The following is a 24,090-nucleotide window of genomic DNA, read 5'->3' on the forward strand; positions in this document are numbered from 1 at the left end:
CGAAGTTGTTGTTGTGTGCAGCCTTCAGTCGAATCAATTAAAAAATAAACAAGCGGTTATGTACTTAACTTAATTTTGAATTTATGTACTAATTTTGTATCTCTTGAACAAATAATTGTTTGGCTTTTAAGAATTAAAGGTTACTTTTTTTTATACGGATGGTTTTAATTTATAATGCTGCAACTATTTTCAGTTTTAAAATGTCCAAGACTTGTTAGACAAGACCAAATTTTTCAAAAACATCGCTGACATGTATGTTCCCAACATAGGCAGCGCTGCTGCAGAGGGAAAGCAGAGCTGAGATGTTGCCCCGCCAAACATCGATAAGCCGATGTTTTGAAAACATCGATGACATCGATGTTGATATCAATAATCTTCCACCTCCAACTATCCGCCCGCTCTTGTCTCTCACTCACTCGAATTCTCAACAATGGCGAACGTAATTGGAAAATACTGAACGCGAGTGCTAAGAAAATGTGAAATTACCCAAAGCTGCAACAGTGTTTAAAGATTGAAAAGCAATTAAAGAGGCGATAATATGCCAGAAACAACAAACCAAAAGTGACTGCAAGTGCAAACTGAAAACGGATCGGAAGTCGCAGATATTAGTTCCCTCTCGCTCGCTCTTTCTTTACCCCCTACCCCCCGACCGGCTGTTGAAGCAAAGTGTTTTGCAAAATGAGATTCTGCGTTGTGGTTTGTTGCGTGTTATTTTTGCTGGCCAGCGGGCCTATTGCATCAGCTATAGTCAAAGCAAAACAGGCCGACTCTGCAGAAGTCGTGAGCAGCGACGAGGATGAAAAGGCGGTAAGTGGGGCGGTTGGGGGCAGCAGAGTGCGGCATTAGACGGCATGACCCACTAAGGGTTAATATTGGGCCCGTCAATTAATATTTCATCACTTTCCCTCAATATGTTGGTCATAAGTGTTCCCATTTCCCCCCGCAGGACTGCACGGACCTCGCCCGTGACGAGGAGGCGCTGATGGTGTTCTCCACTTTGGGCGGCGGACTGACGGCCATCGATCCGGTGACCAGCGAAATACGCTGGACGATAGCAGATGGTAATTACGCCGGCCACTTTACACTTATAGACTTGCATGGCACCCATATTTTACGGCCCTAAGCGTGGGATTAGGAACATATGTTGACTTCTGAGGGTCCTTTATTTCTCAACTAGAAGTTTTCGGAAAAACTATGAAATTTGAAAGAAGGGTTTCCAGATAACCATTTTTTGACCAAGAAATAAATAGATTTTACTCGTAAAATATGACTTCATTATAAAATCATAATTAGGTTAATTCCAAGTCCAAGTCAATGGCAATACAATTAAACTATCAAGGGAAACCATACAAATCGTAAGTAAGATTAGTAAGGATTTCCGGATGAAAATATCTCAAAAATCAAAATAAAGTAGGTACTTGATAACAAAAGATGATTTATTACCTAGTCAAACGTTAAGCAAAAATATCAACTTAGATTTAAATATACTGTTAGGGAACTCTCCACTGTATTTGCGTAGTTAAGAAGCTAAGCCTACACAAATTTTCTGTACCTCATCCTCCCCTGCCTTAGATATTATCACCTCCTCAGTCTGTTGCACTCGCCATTTGAAGTGCAAAATGCGTTGCACAGACATGCGCTCGATGAGCTCATCGCAAGATTCGCAACGCACAGATGTAATAGCCTAGGAAAGATCTTCCTCCCGCTATTGGTGCTCTATTATTTCACTCTCGCCGCGGTGTGTTTTGTATTGTGTGTTGTGGCTGTGGCCTGATAAGAGTCGCACGTATATACGCAATCTCGACAACCGTTCTCGGCAGCACAAAATTCCTCCAATTAAGTTGCCAGCTAGTCCATGTCACCAGTTGCTGTATGCCCATACCCTTCCCATAGTGGGTGGTTGGGACTTTGAGCCAATTTCCTTGCGGTTCATTGAATATTCCTACGATTTATCAGCGTGACGTATTGATTTTCGATGGCAACAACACACGTTAATCTAGCAGTCATTGGGCTGTTTCGTATTAACCCCTAAGATTCGCGTGGAATTCGTTAGCTCCATATTCACATGAGTCATGATGGGCAAACACGGGGAACAGCAACAGCAGATTAAAGTGGTTGATAAAGCTTTCGTTTAGATCGATGCATTTGTAGGTTACTATAATAATGATGTTTACTCAATTATATAACCCATGGAATTAATTTCGAAAATGCTTTTTATCAAACCAAATAGAGAGCATTCCCAGTTCGATTTATTCAATTCCATCGGGCGTTTTTGATTAACTTGGTCCCAGTTCGTTTGGGCTCTCGCTATTAATAGCTCCCACTGGGTTTGTGATTGTTTTTCCACTATAAACTCTTTACTTCTTGATAAGAAATGCTTGAAAAACTATCCGTCCTTATTCTAAAATGAAATCGAAGTTATGGCTAATTATTCAGCGGACAATACGCCCTCCACATGTTTTTCTAAATTTTTTTTGAAACAAAAAACCCACGCCCCGGAAAGATTATTTTGTGTGATAGCTGCAATACACACATATGTATGTCGACTTGTATTATTAGAAATTTCATGCTGGCTGCTTGTCGTCTGACTTCGTAGAACTGCAAATGATTGAAAAATTCACGGCGATAAACATGTGGACAGCATCTGACCTGCGGTTTCCATATATTTTTGTGAGTTATTCAAGCCAATAATTTCTTTTTGATTCGCCGTAATTACACCGTTTCGCCGGGCACAACACGGCAGATCAGTGTTTCGATATGGGCTTCGTTCTATTACCTCATCAGAAGACGGAATCTGGTTTTGTCTACGACTACCGCTAGCCAATTAGAATGCCTATGCTAATGAAAGTGCCGTGGCGAGTTAAATGACCTGCCCAGAAATTGTGGCAACACTCGACTAATGCCGGAGTTTTGTACTCAGCCATGTGTTTGGGGTTGTAGCTAATTACTGATAAGGATGGGTACTAACCCCATTTGTTTGCTTTCATTATTCGGTTTTTGTCGGCGAAGGGACTTACGAATGCGCTTGGCAACACTTTAATTTTGTTTAAATTATTTCTTCATTAGCATGCACTTGCATTCGCCAAAGACAGAATTTAGCGCTGTTGCCCTAAGCGAGTTGTTGGCGATAATGAAAATTGCCAACGCGGCTGGCGTAAACGATTTGGAAATGATCAGCCACGACACTCCCTGGTCTATTTCTTATTTACTCAACTGTTGTTTGGCTTGACTTTGTCTCTCGCGCCAAAAGCCGTTTAATTTATTCGGCCTTTTTTTGGAAAATACTGATGTTTTTTATGTGCGACAGAAAATGTGTGGTTTAATTTTGAAAGGGGCTATTGTAGATTACACTTTAATTCCCTTATTATAAGTACATCAAGATAAGCGTTATCGAGAACATGTTCTGGCTATAATTTATTACATTTCCTTTACTTTAGTGCTCCATGTTATTTTGAACAATATCAAGTAATTTAATGGTATATATAAATACACCCGGCACAGCTAGAATAATGTACTAAAATGAGAGTGAAAATTGTTCGATTTGATAGATTAAAGTTTAACATTTTTTAAAAACGGCATATCTATTTAATATTTTTCATAATTTTGAATTATAGAAAGAACATTAAAACACATTTTTTAATTGGCTGGCATCTTTTTATAAGTTATTGTAGAAATAATATTTTTCATGTTCCACACGGTGGTCAAATTTTTGATTTAAAATTTAAATTGATAATAATAATTCTGGGTATTAGCTTAAGTAAATCTTCATAGAAATTCATTTATTCCAATCTTGGCTTTATTAATCAACAGCATGAATTGTTCCTCTTTTATGAATCATAATACCAAGTACTAAAATGTAATCTGTTTTTTGAAATAATATACATTTTTATAGTTTGAATACATTTGGAGTCCGGCTTAAGAATGTTTTTAGAGCAGGATTATATGACTTATTATGTAGGTATTTTATAAGTAACTTGTAACCGCAAACGAAAGCTGTTTAATTGATTCGCTGCAGTGAGCAAAACCTTAGATTTACAATTTATATAAAGTCAGTTTGCATTTGTAACATTTAGTATAGGTCCATACAAATAAGTTTTTTATTTTAAAATTGTATATTATATTATATTATGTGTGATATTCTTTGTTTATTATTTAGATTGTTTTAAAAATATATGTTCTGTTTCAGATCCCCCCATAGTAGCGGAACCTCAGGAGAATGTGCAGGTTCCACACTTTCTGCCCGATCCGCGGGACGGCAGCATTTACCAGCTGGGCCAGATGGGCAGCCTTAAAAAGCTACCGTACACCATTCCACAACTGGTAGCCAATGCTCCCTGCCGCTCCTCCGATGGAATCCTGTACTCTGGAAAGAAAAGCGACACATGGTATATGGTGGATCCCAAGACAGGCAGGCGGGAAAAGGTCATGGGTTTCGGAGATGCCAGCGTGGATAGCAAGGAGGGCGAGCAGATTGGCTGGGCTACTTCGCGGGCCATCTATCTGGGTCGGACCCAGTACACGGTCATGATGTTTGACAGTCTGGCCAAGAACAAGAATGCCAAGCCCTGGAATATCACATTCTACGACTACAACGCTGTGAGTGCCCCACCAGAACTGGCAAAGGAATATGGTAAGTGTGGAATGCAATAAAATTAAAATACACTGTGAGTGATACTTGATCCATTTTTGCAGAATACATTCACCTGACCACCACCAGTAATGGACAAATAGTGACCCTGGATCGTAAGCAGGGTAAATTTCTGTGGCAGCGGGATCTTAGCAGTCCAGTAGTAGCCGCTTTTCTCTTGGGACCAGATGGTCTACTCAGCGTACCATTCACCACAGTCTCCGATGAGGCCTACCAGGCCATTCTAGAGGAGTCTAAAACTGGAAATGTGAACACCGTTAAGCTATTGTAAGCAAAAAGTCTTCTGTGTTCTTTGTTCATATACTAAAGATTCACTTTATTTGCCAGTCAATCGCTGTACGTGGGCGAGCACCAAAAGGGGCTTTATGCCCTTCCCTCGCTGGTTGACAAGAATACCCCACGAATTTCCACGGCGCCACCAATAAAACTACTCGATGGACCTGCGGGCGATACGAACAGCAACCAGGAGACCGATCCCCGCACCATTTACATAAACGATGTGCTGCAAGAGCATCCAGGCATAATGCTGGGGCACTACAACATGCCCAATGAGGGAAATGGCAATTTGCAGTTGTCACCCACGCCATCAAGCGGCAAGGTGGTTCAGAGTCTGGCCACCATACACAATTACAACGATGGCTACGGCCTGCTGGCGAACAACGAAAAGAATGCCGCCGACATTGGTGTGCAAACGGATCCGGAACTGGTGGAGATTGGCATTGATCAGCGAGCAAATGGAAACACTATCAATCGGACCAAGACAATCATCCTGCAGAACAGCAACAAGGTGCAGGCATTTATTAACGAGTGGTTTATGGAGCATCCGAGCGGAAAGGTGCATCAGATTCTGATTGTCATAGTTCTGGGCATGATTGCCTTGTTCTGGTACACCTGCAGCACCATGCGGGAGTTGCAAAAGCAGAGCGAGAACGGTTCCAAAACCTCTGCTATAGCTCAGAATGGTTCCAACGGCAGCACCGGCAGCAACGGAAGCAACGCGAGTGCCGAGGACCTGGTGGATTTGGGTAACGGACAGGTGCGTGTGGGCAAGATCAGCTTCAGCACAAACGAGGTGTTGGGCAAGGGCTGCGAGGGAACCTTCGTCTTCAAGGGCACCTTCGAGGAGCGTTTCGTAGCCGTCAAGCGGCTGCTGCCCGAATGCTTCACATTCGCAGATCGCGAGGTGGCCCTTCTTCGGGAATCGGATGCACATGAGAATGTGGTGCGGTACTTCTGCACTGAACAGGATCGCCAGTTCCGCTACATAGCCGTCGAACTGTGCGCGGCCACTCTACAGGATTATACCGAAGGAGATCGCTCGCTGGAGCTTCAGAGTCACATTGACGTTTGGCAGGTGCTGAGCCAGGCTTCCGCCGGATTGAGCCATCTTCACTCCCTGGACATTGTGCATCGCGACATCAAGCCGCAGAATGTTTTGATATCACTACCAGATGCTAAGGGCAAAGTCCGGGTAATGATCTCCGATTTTGGACTGTGCAAGAAGCTCAATTTTGGCAAGACCAGTTTCTCACGCCGCTCGGGTGTAACTGGTACCGATGGATGGATAGCCCCGGAAATGATGCGGTCCCAGCGGACGGTAAGATGTGTTCTTTGATAATAATAAGGTTCTCACACCTTCTTGTTATAAATAATTTGAGGATCATAAGCATTACGTTCATTTATTATCAAACTAGTTTAATTTGTTTTATCTCATATTATTAGCAGAATTTTTCTTTAACCAAAATCTCTATTTTATTTACAGACAACTGCGGTGGATGTCTTCTCACTTGGTTGTGTCTACTATTATGTCCTGAGTGGAGGTCACCATGCCTTTGGCGATAATCTAAAGCGCCAGGCCAACATACTCTCGCATGAGTTCAATTTAGCCAAGCTGCGTACAGAAGATGACAGCGAGATTAGTCGAATTGTAAGTGATAAAAACTATTAGGCTATACTTATATGTATTAAATACTTGTCCCTGTTCTTATAAAGATACTTGCTGAGCAGTTAATATCTGACATGATACACAAGGATCCACAATCGCGCCCTCCGGCACGCTGTATTGGCAACCATCCGCTGTTCTGGGATGAGCCCAAAATGCTCTCGTTCCTACAGGACGTCAGTGATCGTGTGGAGAAGTTGCAATTCCATGCCGAGCCACTCAAATCGCTGGAGAAGAACGGGCGCATTGTGGTACTCGAAGATTGGAATGTGCATCTGGACCCGATGATCACAGACGATTTGAGGAAGTATCGCGGTTACATGGGCGCCAGTGTGAGAGATTTGCTTCGTGCACTGCGCAACAAGAAGCATCATTATCACGAGCTGACGCCAGCCGCCCAGGAGATGCTGGGATGCATTCCGCACGAGTTCACCAACTACTGGGTGGACCGCTTTCCGCAGCTCATCTCTCACGCCTACCACGCGTTCAGTATTTGCTCAAACGAGCCGATCTTCAAGCCGTACTACAGTGCCGGCTATCACTTTTCCCGTCCGTGGTACTTCGATGCGGACGATGCCTTGTTCCCCATGCTGATGCGGGATCCCAAGCCGCTGCCCAAAATAGGGAGTCCAAAGAGGACGCCCCCGCCTGCTAGCAGTCAGGCTCAGCAGTTGAAGCAGAGGAAAGGGCTTTACAACTTCCGCAAGCCCAGCGATGAGCTGCCTATTGCCGGAGTCGGGCTGCAGCGCAATTTGGAGCTGGATGGACAACCACTGGAGCCCGATGGCAAGCGAGATGTGTTCGCCAACTTTAAGTTCCGGCGCTACCCAAAGCCGGGAAACAATCGCAATTACAACGGTGGCCACAAGGACATGCAGGAAAAGGAGAAGTTCGTAAGCTGGACGCTGCCGCCTTCAACGCAAGATTAGGGCAACGATCCCTAATGATCAGCATAGATAAGATCTAGTTTTGTTCATTTATTAATTTAATTATTATTATTTAATTGTGCAATTTGTGTATATGCAACTATTCCAAAACGATTCCCATTTCAGTTCTTAGCTAAAATATTCAACGATAACGAGATGACGAGTAACTATTTTGTATACCATAGTAAGAATAATGTAACGTGTGTCGTCTGTCGAATGCACGCAATTTAACTGTGATAATTTATAATTTTTTGTTTAATGCCCAAGTGCAAATTGATCTAGACAAATAGTTCGAGTTTTATATATAGTACTTAGACTAATTGTATATTTATGCATAAGTTAAGTGACCTATCCCAACACTCCTCCGATTTCTGGAGATCTTTGTGAAGCGAAATATTTTTAGTTTTTAATATTTACCAAACAAGCACTTAGTATTAAAGTTAGAGAATGGAATGTTTTAGTTGACGGACAACTTATGCTTGATTACGAGCTGCATTTTCTATGAAACCTTAAGCTTAATCAAAATCAAAACTAAATAAAAATGTAATACAAATTTTACAAAACAATTTTATTTGCGCTATACATGTAACAAGGTGGCATTTAGTAATTGCCGATATAAAACAATTTCTTAGAATTTTGGCTATAAGAGATGGGAGCTTAGTTCAGTAACAAATTCATTAAAAGTTCAAGGGGTCAACAAACATAATCACTATTACTATACACGAGATTTTGGTTCTTTAGAAGAAAAATGTTGTAACTAGAATTTGTTTCACTTTGGCGTTGTTTGCTCGTTGTTTGGTGCGATTTCAGCTACGTTGTCCATTTTAATTGGCCGATTTCATCATGGTTTTCATCTCATTGCGCACACAGTATCTAAAGGCATCCCAGCCCTCCGATTTGGCCACTGACTGTAAGGTGATAGTTTTAGGATTAGTATTGAACCACGGGAGAGTGGACAAGATTGGAAAAATAAAATAGGAGACACAAAAGTGAGTAAAAAGCAGCAAGAGAAAGAAAAGAAAGTGGGTTTCCGCTGCCCACTGACCTCTTCATCTTTTGGCGTGACTACCTCAATGGAATGCTTTATACGCTCATCGGGGTCTACAACATCTTGCTAAATAAAGAAAATACAACGCTTTGCTTATCAGCTGGTGCTTGGACTTTTAGCCTGGACAATATAATCGGCGTACAGTTCATTGTTAGACGTGTAGTGAGTCACAAATGTCAGACCTCCGACAAGCAATTTAATGAAAATGGAAATGATAATGATAATGATAATGAAATGATAAAAATAAACAGCAGTTTCTAGATACTAAAAATTGATTAAAAAAGTTCAAAGGTCTGTCCTTTGCATTTCGTAAAATGTTTTTCAAGGACAAACAAAGGTGCAACAAATAAAAAACCAATTCTGTGCATGTTTCAGTGTTTAATGGTTATATGGCCAATTCAAAATAAAGTTAATATTAATATATGTAAAATAAATATAATTGAGTTGGTTTGATATCTTAAGAACTTAAATATAAGTGAAGGAGGTAAAACATTGAGCTTAAAGCATAAAACGCTTACAGGCGAGACAATTAACTAAACAAACACACACATTCAATGCTGGTCGGCGAGATTAGGACACAAGCGGCAAACGAAACAATGAAAAACTTTAATTAAACTAAAAAATCAGTGCCATAGCGCATCGCTGTCAATGAAGTAGTCCAGGTGTCGGCACACCCGATGTTGCCAGGCCACAAACATGGGATACGCGGGTTCATCATAGCCGTCCAGAGCTTCGTTGTAATCAAAGAAACGACCACTTACTTTAAAGCCGCGATGCAGGCGGTCTTTCATGATGGCAATGAACTCCTTGTAGGACAGCAGACCGTCGCCATCCGCATCGAAGATGGCAAACACGGTGTCGATCAAGTGGGGACTGAGCTTGTAGCCGGTGCAGATCTTCACAGCGCGTGAGAATTCATCTGTGAGGGCACACAAGATGGTATTTATTTATTTATTGTAAATTGTTATTTTCTAGGCCACCAACCTTTCGAAATGGCCCGATCAGCCAGAGTGTACATGCGCATGGCGATCGTGAAGTCATCCAGATTGTTTAGGAAATGGCAAAAGTCCCGGAAATCATGGAACGATATGCCCTTCTCATCTTTGACCCGCTCGAGCAGTCGCTCCAGGAAGACATCATACTCATCCGTGGCCAGATAGGTGTACCGCAGCAGGATCTTGGCAAAGTCCAGCTCGCTTATGACTTGGTTGCCCTTGGAGAACTCGTGAAACTCTAGTTCGAGGACCTCCGTCTGCAAATTGTCCATGAAGCGGTAGAAGTTGTCGTAGTTGATCACGCCAGTACCCCGCTTTCCAAAGAAGTGCAGTTGCAAGGTGGTGGGCACCATATGACGCCGCTGCAGTCCCTCGCCATCGTTCACATAGTTCTGCTGGAAGAGATTGCAGGCATAAAGGATTAGGAGCTGTTTGGCTAGAAATACCCATTAGTTAGTCACACCAGGCACATGCTTGGGACTCGGGAAGACCTTACCTCCAGGGGAGTGGGCGTTGAGGACTCGGACTCCTCTTCCGGCTCTTTCTCGCCGTGCTTCTCCTTCCAAGCGCCGCTAAAAATGCGCTCCATCTGGGATTTTATGTACATGCCGGTTTTGGGAGGATAGTGTTTTTTTTTTGTGCAGGATTTAGGGTTAGGTTGGAGAGAAGAAAAGTTAGGTAGTTTAGTAAGGGTCAACACAGAGGTGGAGCATTTCTAGGGTGTAGGCCTGTTTTTTTTTTGTAAAAACAAAACAAAAGCGCCAGGAACAAAATTGTACATAACATAAGCTAGAAACGAAACAGAAACTCTAAAAAAATAAACTTTTTAAAAACATAAAGACATTTGGAAGCAAAGCAAGTAAAAAAACGTATCTTTCGTAAAAAGAACAAAACACATGGTAACGAATTCGAAATAACACAACGAAACTAAGCCTAGCTTCTACATATGCTCCAAGCATATATCGAGTTTTGAGCGGAGTTTTCGCGAAGCAAAGCCAATACTTATGGGGAACTCTGGTGGCTAACACTTACTAGACCCCTTTTGGTTTGTGGCACTGCCATCGGTTTCGTCATTTGACTTTGCTCATCGTAGGAAACTAAACGCGACAGCTGCGATTGAAATCGTTTTTCAGGGGTTACAGATAAAATAAAATACACATAAATCAGGAGGTAAAAATAAGAAACTAAAAGATAAAGTATAAGTGATGTGCAGCTTACTTCAGCGCCCTAGGGCCGGCTATTTCAAATGAGTTTTCATTATTCATAAATAATACCATTAAATTAAAGCTTAACTTAATAAATGAAATGCTTACAATTTGCTTGGTTTGTGGATCGACATTTTGAGTGTCTTTTAAAGCGCCGGCCAAAATGGAAATTATCTAATGATAAACATTTTTTTGAAAATTATATTAAATAATAAGTAAATAAAATCAATTTTAGAAACCCATATGAGCTATGAGTATGCGATGGGGAACAAGATTCCCTATTTACCACTAGAAACTCGTCCTTGTCCACCCGCTGATTTCCATCGGTGTCGAACATGTTAAAGGCAATGCGAAATCCAGATTTTGGCTCTAAAAAAATGGTTAGCTTGTATATAAAGCACCAACTTAATATATATAAGATAAACTTACTTGTTAAAATGGAGAGCAAAAACAAATATTCCGTATAGGAGACAATGCCTAAAAAATTAAATTAGTTTACTTCAATTAAATATATGTCAGTAAAAAGATTTTAATCAATTATATAATATAATAAATAAAATATATTTCAATACAAATACTTAGGCGTTTGTAATCTTGGAGCAGTCCATAAATTAACGTAGTGTGCTGGTTTTATCAGATCTTGTTTGCTAATTGAATTGATTGAAATGGCCAGTGTTAAAGTCAACCCTGCTTGACAATTCTAATTTATTCGAAATCGCATGATAACTGACTAGATTCCACGAGAAAAACGAGTATTTCTCCTGTAACTATAGTATTATTTTTGTTTGCCTCCTTACATTGAACTATTAACTATCCCATGGAAAATGATATTATAGGTTTACATTTTGATAAGAACTTCAAACTAGATTCTTTAAGCTCAGTTAAACATTCCTAGCATAGACTCTCAAAGAAGTCTTTTAAAGTTACAAGTGTTTTTTTTTTTGCATTATTACCTTTATCTCTTAGGTTGCGAAATAGTCGAGTTGAGCCCTTTTTCAAAGCGGGAGTACCGTCCTTGTATTTGTCGACCTCGTCGCTGGAGAGCTGTCGACGTTTTAAGCGAGCTGAAGGATAAATTATACTATTAAAAGGCATTTAATAATGTTGTATAAGCACTTACGTCGCGGCTCCTGTTCCACAACGGAGTCTAGAAAGTCCTGCGGGGTCATGTAGAGCTGGTCGTCAAACTCCACGGATGCGAACTTGATGAAGCGTCGCTCCCGAGCCGTTAGCTTCACATTCTCCAGCTCGCTATCGTCGCGCTGTGGGATCAGGATTGGAGGAGATTAATCAGGTCATCGATGGATGGTAACTTAATATGCCGATGTGCGTATTTGGTGGGAAATGTAATTGAAATAAATCAGCGAACGATTGGATCGTCGCGATCCGAATTTCCGCCGCTTGGTCACAAAGGCGGACCGCCAGAGACAAAAGCTGCGATTGCAATCTGGACGGTTTTGATCTGGTGACGTTTTGATTAATGCCGAGAGGTGTCACCTCAGTCGCGCTCAGAAATATTAATTTGATCCGGTTTGCCGTACTCCCCATGCATCGGGAATTACATGTATGATCTGCATTTAATTCGAAATTCAGATTTTGACGAGCCGCCGGACAGGATTCCCACGTTGGCCGTTTGGCAAATAAAGTGTCAAATTGATTTGAGAACATGTTGTGACCGGTGATCCTCCATAAATCTGACATTTAATGCCACCCACAACAAGTAATCATTTTTCCCGCATACTCGTAGACAGGGCGAATGACTCAATTGTATTTTATTTGTGGTGCAAAGTCAACTCCCAGGCCATAACTCTCGCTCTGGGGACACCAGAAAACGCTGTCTGCCGCCTGGCCCCAAAAAACTGATCCGAACAAAGGCCACTTTGAATGTTAGACATGTGCAGCAAACACTTCGCGGCCACGCCCACGCCCCCAAGAAACCACTGGGGGCCAGGGGCAATTCCTCATAAATCCAAAGCTGACATCATTCAGAATGCAGCAGAGGATACAGTAGTATGGTTCCAGATACGAAATGGATTAGTTCAATTATCCTCGAAGCAAAATATATACAAATTCTTTTAAATCAGAATGGCAAAGTTTAAATTTAAGGTTAAGTGAATGTTACAATCTAATTTCAAATTTGTAAAAATAGTTAAAGCTATGATAAGTCAGAAACATAACTGAAGTTAGAAAAATAACTGACTTACTAAAGTTTTAACTAATTTCACAAACTTAAAAATATAATTTAGTCAACTTAGTTATCAATCAACTTTACATTTGAACTTATTTAGCTGTGATTTTAGTTTGATTAAAGTTAACGAAAATTTGTGTTACAGTTTATAGAATTAATTTCAAAAATATATTAAGAAGGTTTTCTCAAAATCATAGTTTTTAATCATACATAGCATTTGACTTTAAACATTAAAAAGTAATAAACAGACTTTAGTTCAAAATGTAAATACGAAAATTATACCCATGATTTGTAAATATTTTTTTAACATTTAGAATTGTTATTTAAATTTAATTATTATTTAACCACTGTTCTGGAAGCCTGTCCCAAGAACAAGGAGAACCGAAATGACTGCAGGCTCTGGATTTATAGGCAACAATTAAAACTCATTCATCATCATCAGGCGCAGTCGCAGCCGCAGTTGTCATAACACATGTCAGGGCCAGGCCAAAACCAAAACCATAACCAAATCAAAGCCAAAGCCAAAACTCGGGCTCCAAACTGAGGCTTATATTGCAACCGAAACCGAAGCCACGCCTGCGTCTGGCATTGGGCATTATTGTTGCCACGGATATTGGTGGGTGTATCGAATCGGCAACCAGATCGATTGATAGATAAATTTTCAGTAACTGGCATTCTGTCAGCATTCGGGGGAGTGATCTCCGCTGCACTACGTATTATTTGCCGCCTGCAGGTGCGTGGGTGTATCGTACTAACTACTTTGCCACTTCATCAGGCACTTTTCAAGGTGTGTGGCTGTGTGTGGCGCTGGAATTAATTCCAAATGGTTACAGCCTTGGAAGTTTTAAATATTTTCGATGACAAGATATGCAAATTTGTGAGGAAGATTTAAAATCTGGGGAGAGGAATTCTAGAGATCTTATAAAAATTTCGCTGAAAACATTTGGGTTCTATTGACAAACACAATAACAAATTTTGTTTTCAAGTATTTGTCTTATTTTAACGATTACTTAAAATTTCGATGACTTGCATCAAAATTTTAAAGGACTATTATTTTGCTGACGCTAATGAAATTATACTTTTAATGGTTTACTAGGGTATAATTTTTAAAACAATTCAGTTTCATAATCTTTCAATATTTATATTCAATACTTTAATAACAAAATAGTTTAATACGGTTATTGTTTTTGGGGTATTCTCCGCCCTAAGCTCTGATAAGCCATTTCCGAAACGCGTAATGTAAATATTTAAACTTCACACCCTGAATCACACAACAAAACAGCTTATCAGTCTGCCACTCACGTCAACATGTTTCTTGTGTTTTTTTTTTTTTCGTAGACCCAAATACAATGTCAACAGGTTGACAAATAGTTTTGTGGCTCTTGCTATTTCATTGAACTTGGACACGCACAACAACAACCAATTTACATCAGAGATAACGACCTTGAGCTTAATTCCTTTGGGCTTTATTTGTTTTGCCGTGTAATAAAATGAATTAGGTTTGCAATCAATTTTGTAGTCTAATTAAACGCCGATTAGCTAATAAAAACAAAAATAGTGCATCGAACGAGCGGAGCAAAACAAAACGCCCAAAAACAGCTGATAAGAAAACACTTCCGTTGCGTTTCGTAGAACTTTACGTCGTAACGTAAGAGAAAGAAATGCCACAAGCTAAAAATAGCTGCGCAGGTCTTTTTCGTCCAATTATTGACTTTTCCACACCAAAATCTTGGCACACTTGTTATCGCTTTTGACTTTGCAATTACCATGCGCCTTTTCAGGCTAACTGCATTGACGGGATTTCCCGCGGATCGTAGTTTAATGAAAGCCGCTAAGGCGGCTACCGCACTGCCACCTACGATTGTCAGCAAGAGTCGCGATTTTTTCCCCGGAATTCCACTGGGATTCGACGTACTGCTGGCAAATCTGGCCGATCGGCCAACGGCCACGCCTACACTCGACCGCTGGGCAATTATAGCGCCACTTTTAACCGTTAATCTAGCCACCGCACTCGCCATTCTGTCCGAGTTTTAACGAGGAAAAACTAAACTAGTGACAAATAGAAAGACGTGATGTGTGTAACGTAAGGTCAGTAAGCGATGCGGAATTAGAGTTGCTAGGTGTCATCGAAAATACTAAATATCGGCTGTAGTGCGATTTATACGATAGCTATAACGTTTTCGATTCAACTGAAAATAATTTAAATGGTTTTTATTCACGAGTTTAGGTTTAAAATTTAATTGTATATTAATTATTTTATGTTCATAACGGAAATATATTTTACAAATTCTATTAAAAACCGAAAATAAAATAAATATAAAAATAGTAGACAAACACGTAACGCGTCAGCTCTAGTCACGTAGTCATAAGAGTGTTGCCAGATCAACAAACGTTTGCCTGCGGGCAAGTTGGCGGGCATTCGAAATGAAAGGGAGGAAGAGGAATTTTGTATTGATAGATGGCCCAACTTTAATAAAGGATAAATACTAAAAGAGGTAATCAAAAAAATGGAGGAAAATGTAAATAAAACATTTATAATATATTTAATGATGTTAATGTAAGAATAAATGTTATGTTATAATATAATAATTCTTTTCTGTTATTAGATCTAACAGCTATTCGAAGCTGTCATTAAAAGTACATTTGTGTAAAGTTAACAAAACACTCAACAAAATAAATTGTATCTTTGAAATATATTTACAGTTCATAATGTTTTATGCAAAATTTAAATATGAGTAAGTTGCTAAAACACCTGAGAGGGTGTTTTTTTTCAAATTATTTTCGCATAGCTGACAATATGATTGTAATTGATTGACTTTTGCCAATTTTGAGTCACTAGAAAAGGGGACTACGTGCCTAAGACCACACAGGTTCGAGCAAACATTTCCAGAAACTAATTAAAAATCCTGCCGACGTGAAATTCTGCGGTGAGTTCTTGACGCAAAAGTGCATATATGGCCGCAAACTATTGGGGATTTTTATTGGGCATGTCCAAAATCCGCTTGTGACGCGTCTGGGTCTACGCAAAAACCAAAACAAATAAACTTATTGACCGTCAAAAGTCCAAAATTCCAGTGACTCATTTCACTGTAGCGGCGGGGCAGGCATGAAATATGACAAAAATGCAACTAGAAATCAATAAAAATGTCGAAATATTTTATGGGAAAACAAATGTCCCCATTGAAAGACGATAAAATGATCTACGGAAACCTGTTGCACTCCCCCGCCTTTTGAAAATTCAATAGAAATGTTCTCTGTTCCCGACGGTTCCATCTGTTTTCGAAATAGAAAATATCAATTTCACTTGATTTTCCGTTGTCGCGCGAAACCCTATACGCAGTCTGTCCCTTTCTTCCTTTTCCACAGTTCGATTCAGGTGAAGTTCGTAACCCAGGATAGTTGACACTTTGGGGCTTTGCTCCACAAACTCGATCTTTGGCCGCCTTGAGGACCAGCTTTTTTAGCTGGTTTCGTTTCGTTTACTCGCCAGTTATGAGCTCGTAAATTATTAGTTTCATTTTTAAGCTGCGCATTGTGTTTCCTTTTTCCAATCCATTTCCTGCGAAAGTTGTAAAAGAAGTGACTGTTCGGGCGCCAAGCGGTTTGAAAGAGGATCCGATGGACCAAAAGATCCGTTGGCACATAAAAATGTTTGTGTTGACGCCTTCGACGGGCCTTGGCTTGTAAAAGGGCCCAAGGGCAACCGAGAGTCCACAAAACGATCGATATAAATGCTCAATATTTTGGTCTTCTTTTGGTAGGAATAAAGTCGCTTAATTCGCAATTCTTATTTGGCTTTCCTGTTCCACCTTTCTTCTGGTAGTAATAAAGTCGTTTCAATTAGTGTTCGCAAGTCCCGAAAAAAACGCAGTTGTTCAACCAATTTCGGTTAGCGCCAGGCCCAAGGGTTTTTTCTTTCATAATTCATGCGGTGGTTTTCCTATACTGGTTAATTAGTCTGGCACTTTAATCGTTTTCGAGGAACTGGAAATGCACAAAGAAAAATATCGTGAAAATGTTTTACTATTAAATGAAATTAATTACATTTTATATGTATGCGTCAATTCATTTTACTTTATATATATATATATATATATTAGTTAGGAAAATAATTCTTTAAAAAAGCTTAACATATTAACATTTTCCCTCTTTTAAAATTATATAATATTTATTTTTATAATGGTAAAACGATAATACTTCGGATATTCAAAATCTTATTTTTTAAAGATTAAAATATTTTTGATACTAGAATATTATGTAGTACAAAAAATTAAGATTGTAGAAAAAGTTAATTTTTTTTCCGTGGTCCCGATATGCCTTCGATTTCTATCCGATTTGGGTTGGGTCTTATGGGTCTTTAGGCCGTGCGATTAGGTAATATTTTCAAGGGGGTTGGGTTGCCTCAGAGCACATTCTTCGGGTTTGCCGCATCATTTAACGGTAAAATTGAAATTGATATACGAGCCGACATCAAAAATAATACAAAAAAAATCCCCAAGAGGGGCCAGATACCAAATAAGATTTTTGATTTCGCTGGAACCTTGTAGATGATATCACTGGCCGATCATATAAAAAGTTCAATGTCAATGCTTGATGGGCGGCTCAATCAGTTTAAGAACACTTTGTGTGAGGTGAGAGAAAGGGGCCCACCTGTTGCGCCAGTTCACTTGAAGTTCATTGAGATGTAATTAAAAAGAATAAACAGAGCCCCAAATAATGGAAATATACAGAATCATAAGGGGGATGGGGACCACACGCAATCCGTTCACGAGAGGCGCTGCCTGTCACACATAAATCTCAGTGGAACATGCGGGACTCGCGGGGGGATCGCAACTTCTGGGAGCTGATGCATCACCTCCGGAAAAGAAAAAAGGGTGCCAAGCGGTCTTGGCCAAGGATGCTGCTGACCAAGCCGGTTTTCCTTTTTGTGTAGCAAGTTCGGAGGCCCCTCTAACATTGTGATTTATGAGAGCCCAGGAAAGCGGGCAACCAGGCAAAGGCAACCAGGCAAAGGCAACCAGGCAACTGGCCAACTGGCAGCGGTCACCAATAGAAGCCGCTCCAATTACATCACTCAAACTACAGTTAAGGTGACCAAAAAACACTCCCAGAGAACTGGAACGCCGCGCGACTGTCACATTAGGCCGCTCTAATCAGACACAGAGCCAAGTTTATCGCCGGACAAGATCTCCGAAGGATTACCAGTCTAGACTTGGGATCTGCCTAGATCTCCGATCAGGCTCCCCCTTTCTCTATCTATTTCTCTTCTTGTGATCTTAGCTGTGTTAACGGTCCATCTGTTGGCCACCGGCCGGTTTTGGCCAACTTTACGAGCGGCGCTTTATGCTTGCCCACCCACCGAAAAAATAACAAAATAAATGAGGTGAAAAGCAAAGAAAATTTACATTTAAAAAAAAAATATTTTTTATTATAACGTTGCAAAGCATTAAAATACATAGGGTTCAAATACATAGGGTTCGATATTTTGAAAGTATATGATATGTACACATGGAGTTATTGAAATTGTTTAGCCTTAAGAGAGGTTTTAAATCTTAAATATTTTTCTTTTTTGTAAGTTACAAATTTATTTATTATAATTTTTGTGTTAATATTTTTCCCTGTGCATAATACGTAAGGGAACTTCTCAATGCTCTTTTGTTTTATCTGCTTTGATTAAGTTCTGATACCCATGTTTCAAGGGGGCTGGGTTGAGAGTGTAACCCGAGCTCTGGCCACCAACTTTGGACCTCAACGAGTTTTTCTTTTAATTTTATTAATTGTTATTGCCGCAAAGTTACATAAATTTCTCTCATGTATGGCGATAGATAGCCGTTCCACTGATTTGGTTAATAGCCGCGATACCGATATCGATTTCGTTGGCAGGCACAATAAAAATTGCTCACATTTATGAAGATTGTGGAAGAAAGGCGATCTATTGAGTGTCTCCGACATTCTTATGAGACAGCTTGACTGATTGTGGGAGACGTGGTGGTAGAATCTCCTCCAGCAGCCCAAAGACAAGAAGCTTTTCCAAATTTGAATTTAGTAAGATAAGATGGAAAGGTTGTTTTCTACAAAGGTGGATAGATATTGATGAAATCGAGGTTACCATCTTACTAATGGTTTTATACGATCCACTGAATCTAGCATTTTTCTATTACAGTTTTCTTATTAGTGTATTGTTCTATATTAAGGGATCTTTACGCATGGTAGTTTTTTATTTGATTTTCTTTTAAACGCGACCTGTAAAATGTTCTACTATTTAATGAATATTCATTTAAAAATATAGGTCAACCATTTATTTTACTTTAAATGAGAATCAAAAAATTCAAAATAGCCTTTTTTGAAATGAAGATTAAATAATAAAGATAAGCTTATATAAAATGTAGAAATATGTTCGACACTGTGGATTTTGAACTACATATGTTATCTACAAATAAGTTTTCTAATTTATTTCGGGCATTGGCTTGTGCAATTACCCTCGACGCAGTAAAATCCCATGTTTTCGGTGATGTAAAGGTAACAAACAACCCTAGTCCTGATCCAAAAATAGTCCCTTATATCACCCCACAACTATCCCAATGCCATTACCTAGTTCAAGGTGCCCTTTACTTGGGCCCAGACCAGACCAGATCATACCATCAATTGCTCAACACTTCTCCAGCCGAACCCAATTAAAATCAGGCAGCAAATTTATTAAATTGCCATCGATGGCTGCCAAATTAAAATGTCAACGGCTTGCCGAAACCCCAAGGAGAGGGCGGGGCTGGGGGAGGGCGCAAAAAAGTGTCATAAACTTGTTTGACAGATTTCTTTTGATTCATGGAAACCATAAATAAAGCTCGCCAAATCTCTGGGCGTGGCCCAAAAGCCGAAAGCCCGAAACAAATTGCAGAGAAATCAAAGTCAATGCGAACGATGCATAAATATTTTGGCGAACCAAATGAGATTCATTTGGCTGTCATCGTCATGTGGTAAGCACCCGCGCCAAGGAATGCAGAGCATAACCACTCCGATCCCGGTCCGATCTCGGCCAGATCTGATCATCCGACGACCATTGCATGTGTCGCCCCCATAATTCTTCAGCGATTCGGGCCACTTGATGATGACATTCATTGCCCCCTTCGAAGGCGCCATCCAATTGGCTCATGAATCTTTTACTTGCCACAACCGAAAAGGAGAAACTATATAATGACTGCAAGAACCAACAATCCAAGCACCTGCCGCCAATATAGAGTACGGATTTAGTGCCCAATTCGAAGATCATAAGTTGTAACTGGTTTCTCCTGGTGATTCCATCTATCAGTCCCATCCAGACTTCTTTATGTAGAAAGCCACACCTTGAGGCCCGAAGTGTACACTAAATTCGAAGTGCATTGGCTGAGACAAGAGTTTTTTAATATTAGAAACTGCACTGGAATATAGTTGGAAAAGAGCGTTTGATCTTGAGATTAACATTACGAAGCATAAGTCAAGAATTCGTCATTTGAGCAAGTCAAATTAATTTTTTTATTTTAATTAATTTTTAAGAATAAAGAATTCATCAATTTAAGCTACGTTTTTTGTATCATAAGGGTATGGGAAGGTATATTTAAGATAAGAAGACAATCATTAAGAATATAAATATGATGCTTTAAATCTTTTTTTTTAAATGTGTGTTATATATTCTTTTAAAATGTTTGTATTTTAGATAATACAAATTTTATGTTGATTTTGATTGGAATAATTTTAAACTAAAATATGTATTATTTTTAGTGTACAAAGGCAGAGCTTGTCTTTTGGTTAGCTGACTTTTTTGTTTTAGTTGATTTTGAAGTTATTCTACTCCGTTGGCTCGCTTTTGGATTCATCGACCCTGAGAAGATAGTCTACCAGGGCATTGTTGATGTGCTGAAATAAGTCGCGAATGTCGATCAATTCCATGGCGGGTGAGGTGTTGATGTAAGTGGGCCCGTGGCCATTACTGCTGAGGGCCAAGTCAGTCCGATTGCATATCTAAGAGATATAAGAAAGATATAAGAGATGATAAGAAAAATTGTATCTGTAGATACATGGTAAATTAAAATACCTTTTTTAGGGCCTGCCTCAAAAAGCAGACGAGCAGAACAATTGGTGGATCCGATTCCTCCTCATCGTACAACCCCAAAAGCGAGTGGCAATAGACTGAAGACCCGCAGCCGATCTGTAAGGTAGTTGGGATTAAAATAACATTGCTGTTCCATCGTTTATTACCAACTCACCTGCATTGTGGCAGTCATGAGAGTAAGCCAGCACCTCTGCCACCAACAGCCCCACTGAATTTGAAACACTTGGCGGGCATTTGACATCAACGGACGGTTTTGGAGTCGACGGCGATTTAACAGATTTATCGAAGGAGTTGTGGCCGGTTCACGGCTCAAGGTTATCGGAGCAGGGAATTCGCTCCTGGTAAAATACTCCTTTAGTTCTGAGGAGCCAACACTCTCTTCGCTATTCTCCTTAATGGGAAAACGATTCCTTCGCAAGCTGCGTTTGCTCTTTACAATCCTGCGACGGTGTTTGACCAATTTTTTCAGCGCATAATGAGCTTGCATGTTGGGCGTTCCAGTTTGACTAAAAAAGAAAGAAAAAACTAAGTCTTCTTCAAGGTGTGAGTAAATAGTTTGTACTTTTCTGGGCCGAAGAAACTTCGCAATCCATGGTAGACGTTGTCCATAACAACAAACATTTCCAGTAAAGGCATTGTATTTTAATGCTCACTACGAATTTAGTCTTTCAATTTCAGTGTGACTTTCAAAACTGAGAAATGCTTAGGAACCCAAAAAAAAAAGGGGAAAACATTTCTTTCTTACTTTCGCACCATGTTTTTTAACTGTCAAGTGCAAGGCCTGCCCAGAAATATATTTCTGCCATAAAGAAGGCAATTCTTTTGGTGAACTGGAGTTGAACATTTTTCGATTTCTCCAACTCTATATATTTAGGATTTATACATACCCTCCAAGTGGTTGTTAGGAAACACCAGGATTGAATAGAAAATTGGGTATTTAATGATTTCCAAATTTAAAAAAAGTCCTTGCCATAACATTTTTCCCAGAAATCTGATTTTGAAATGGCATACCTTTCAATGCGAGCGGTTTAATTTCCTAATTATCTGGACTCAAGGCAGCACATGACGTATGTTTTCTGTTTTAACCCCACCAACTTCTTGCCAAAACAAAGAGCCGTTCGCATTTCCGTGTGCGGCGGGACTTTTGATTAATTTCTGTTCCGATAGATCTGCGTGAAGACTCAAGGCCCTGTCGGATAGTGCACTCATAATTTATGGCGGCAGTGGCTGCCATCATAATTAGCACTGCAATCTAAATCAAAATATTTACAAATCAATTATTGTGATTAGCGACCGCCGCAGTATAACTTCCACCATAATCGATCACCCAGCTGGGGCACTTCTCACTCGGGTCTCCACTCCATAATCCATATTCCGACCTCAGCCTGAACCCCACCCCCAATCGACTTTGTGGCGACGACAGCTTTTCACAGTAATCATAATTTGCATTGGCCTTAACCCGTTGGAAGAAAATATATATATGTTCCTGCTATATATTTTGTCAGAAAAAGTTTATAAAATCCATTAAGCTCTACGTATTAATTATTTGCTTAGTGTACGACTAATGGACCTGAAAAATTTTTAATTAATCTTTGCTTGACTTTTTGTGCTTGTTTATTTATTTAAGAAATAATGTTTATATTAATGGATATTATACTGTATATTGTGGATTGACTTATTAATAATTAAGTTAAAGTTTTAATACTAGATTGGGTCCTTTTTAGTTTTATTCGCCAGATATAAAATACTAATCAATTTTAGATACAAGTTAGTTTGAAAAACTTTTGAAAAATCAGACAGAGTGAAAGATGATTTTTAATTTATAAACACTTTACTCATTTTTTTTGTTAAGAGCGATTTTAGAAATTTTTAGTTCGACTTAGAGGGATTTCACCGATTTCATAGTTGGATTTTTAATTGAAAGTGATTTCATAGAAATAACTTGGAGAATTCTCTGAAAGTATTTTGAATAAAATTTCAACTTAAATTATTTTAAATTATGAAATTCCTTTTTACTATTTAAGAATCTAAAAAACAATGTTTTAAAAGGCTATTTGGGGGGTTAACGTGTTTTCGTATCAGCAGCCGTCTTGTTGCTGGTCACTTGGCTAAAGACAAAAGACAGCCTTTGGCGACACAATCAGTTTGAGATTTGTTTTTAATTGATTCGAATCGATTCGATTCGTATTGAATTGACTTTCTGTCAGTCGGTGTGTCGGCTGCTGGCTGCATGTTCGTCGCCATTTGCTGACAGGCGACTATTACAATTTTATTAACATAAATTATTGCGTTCAGATCGATCCACTTGCGATATAAGTCGCCTACGACTAATGGAAGCCTAATGGTTGTTAATGCTTCGTGACGGAATTCCTCACCAAAATTACTTTATTGACTGAATGTGAGTTTGATTGGCGATCTGCTATCAATTGATACGCGAAAATATCATATCGGCGAAATAACTTGAGATATTATTCGCTACCACACTGTGAAATCATGTTGGCTGACAGTGGACATGACAATATGTATTCTGTAATTGAATATCGGACTGATAGCAATCTAAATACGATTCTGCTGTGATCTGTGAACAAGAAAAAGCCGCCAACCTTGAGGCGAATCGCTAGCGCGTTTTTAATCGCTCGGGAAACGCGTGCGATCGGCTCAAGGTGTAAAGTCAGGTTTTTGAGGATCAGTGGAGCGGTGGGGGGGTTGCCCAAAGCAGCTGTCCATTGGATTGGACTATTTAAACACCTCAACGGGCATCACTTGCCACATTTTCGGTTGACTACGGTTTTTAATTAATCTAACATCTTGCCATGGACCTTCCACTTGTACGGTTTACGCGGAAAAAGGGTCCGAGGTCGTTGAGGCGAGCACATTAGGCTGGAGCACTCGACTCCCGGGTTAATTAAGTCATTAGCCCGAAAATGTCCTGCTGCTGCCGCTGCTCCTGCGCATAATTAATCATTTTAATTGTCTGACTGCATACCGAAGGACAATGGGGAAAGTATGGAGAGAGCAAGGGGCAGATCGGCAGTCAAAAGGTTGCTTTCGA

General features: G+C 39.8%; 3 protein-coding genes across 21 annotated transcripts; 1 reads left to right on the plus strand and 2 right to left on the minus strand.

The window, feature by feature from the left end:
* The first annotated feature begins 373 nt into the window (after positions 1 to 373).
* On the plus strand, positions 374 to 8,082 carry LOC128251669 (serine/threonine-protein kinase/endoribonuclease IRE1). Its single transcript, XM_052978752.1, has 7 exons — positions 374 to 807; positions 947 to 1,061; positions 4,187 to 4,630; positions 4,693 to 4,915; positions 4,976 to 6,245; positions 6,411 to 6,575; positions 6,641 to 8,082. Exons 1-7 carry the CDS (start codon positions 679 to 681, stop codon positions 7,517 to 7,519), a joined length of 3,225 nt encoding a protein of 1,074 aa, XP_052834712.1. The 5' UTR covers positions 374 to 678; the 3' UTR covers positions 7,520 to 8,082.
* Positions 8,058 to 15,045, minus strand: LOC128251670 (calcium uptake protein 3, mitochondrial). 19 transcript variants are annotated; one of them, XR_008267224.1, is made up of 11 exons: positions 14,719 to 15,045; positions 11,885 to 12,026; positions 11,718 to 11,828; positions 11,194 to 11,241; positions 11,051 to 11,133; positions 10,873 to 10,938; positions 10,592 to 10,669; positions 10,056 to 10,148; positions 9,549 to 9,951; positions 8,562 to 9,483; positions 8,058 to 8,424 (listed from the first exon to the last, which is right to left on the minus strand). XR_008267224.1 is itself a non-coding variant. In XM_052978755.1 (11 exons), the coding sequence occupies exons 1-11, from the start codon at positions 14,968 to 14,970 to the stop codon at positions 8,341 to 8,343; spliced, it is 1,518 nt and encodes a 505-aa protein (XP_052834715.1). In that variant the 5' UTR covers positions 14,971 to 15,045; the 3' UTR covers positions 8,058 to 8,340. The 19 variants fall into 19 exon arrangements, 6 of the variants coding, with proteins under 6 accessions (XP_052834715.1, XP_052834713.1, XP_052834716.1 ...); XR_008267223.1 differs by having other exon boundaries at positions 9,549 to 9,954; XM_052978755.1 differs by having other exon boundaries at positions 9,326 to 9,483.
* Positions 15,046 to 20,608: 5,563 nt separating this feature from the next.
* Positions 20,609 to 21,830, minus strand: LOC128259997 (uncharacterized). Its single transcript, XM_052992672.1, has 4 exons — positions 21,601 to 21,830; positions 21,193 to 21,544; positions 21,021 to 21,134; positions 20,609 to 20,947 (listed from the first exon to the last, which is right to left on the minus strand). The coding sequence occupies exons 1-4, from the start codon at positions 21,672 to 21,674 to the stop codon at positions 20,774 to 20,776; spliced, it is 714 nt and encodes a 237-aa protein (XP_052848632.1). The 5' UTR covers positions 21,675 to 21,830; the 3' UTR covers positions 20,609 to 20,773.
* Positions 21,831 to 24,090: the final 2,260 nt, after the last annotated feature.

The sequence above is a fragment of the Drosophila gunungcola genome, chromosome 3R (genome assembly GCF_025200985.1).
Source record: "Drosophila gunungcola strain Sukarami chromosome 3R, Dgunungcola_SK_2, whole genome shotgun sequence".
Lineage (NCBI taxonomy): Eukaryota > Metazoa > Arthropoda > Insecta > Diptera > Drosophilidae > Drosophila > Drosophila gunungcola.

What these genes read in the sequence shown, in the direction of transcription:
- LOC128251669 (XM_052978752.1), top strand. Translation starts at nt 679, where the DNA reads ATGAGATTCTGCGTTGTGGTTTGTTGCGTGTTATTTTTGCTGGCCAGC. An exon ending in ACGCTGGACGATAGCAGATG is followed by an intron (nt 1,062 to 4,186) that starts GTAATTACGCCG and finishes GTTCTGTTTCAG; the next exon opens with ATCCCCCCATAGTAGCGGAA. An exon ending in ACAGCGAGATTAGTCGAATT is followed by an intron (nt 6,576 to 6,640) that starts GTAAGTGATAAA and finishes GTTCTTATAAAG; the next exon opens with ATACTTGCTGAGCAGTTAAT.
- LOC128251670 (XM_052978753.1), bottom strand. Translation starts at nt 14,970, where the DNA reads ATGGCGAGTGCGGTGGCTAGATTAACGGTTAAAAGTGGCGCTATAATT. An exon ending in TTAGCCTGAAAAGGCGCATG is followed by an intron (nt 12,027 to 14,718) that starts GTAATTGCAAAG and finishes CTGATCCCACAG; the next exon opens with CGCGACGATAGCGAGCTGGA. An exon ending in TGTGGAACAGGAGCCGCGAC is followed by an intron (nt 11,829 to 11,884) that starts GTAAGTGCTTAT and finishes TTTATCCTTCAG; the next exon opens with CTCGCTTAAAACGTCGACAG.
- LOC128259997 (XM_052992672.1), bottom strand. Translation starts at nt 21,674, where the DNA reads ATGCCTTTACTGGAAATGTTTGTTGTTATGGACAACGTCTACCATGGA. An exon ending in TCATGACTGCCACAATGCAG is followed by an intron (nt 21,135 to 21,192) that starts GTGAGTTGGTAA and finishes ACTACCTTACAG; the next exon opens with ATCGGCTGCGGGTCTTCAGT. An exon ending in TGAGGCAGGCCCTAAAAAAG is followed by an intron (nt 20,948 to 21,020) that starts GTATTTTAATTT and finishes TATATCTCTTAG; the next exon opens with ATATGCAATCGGACTGACTT.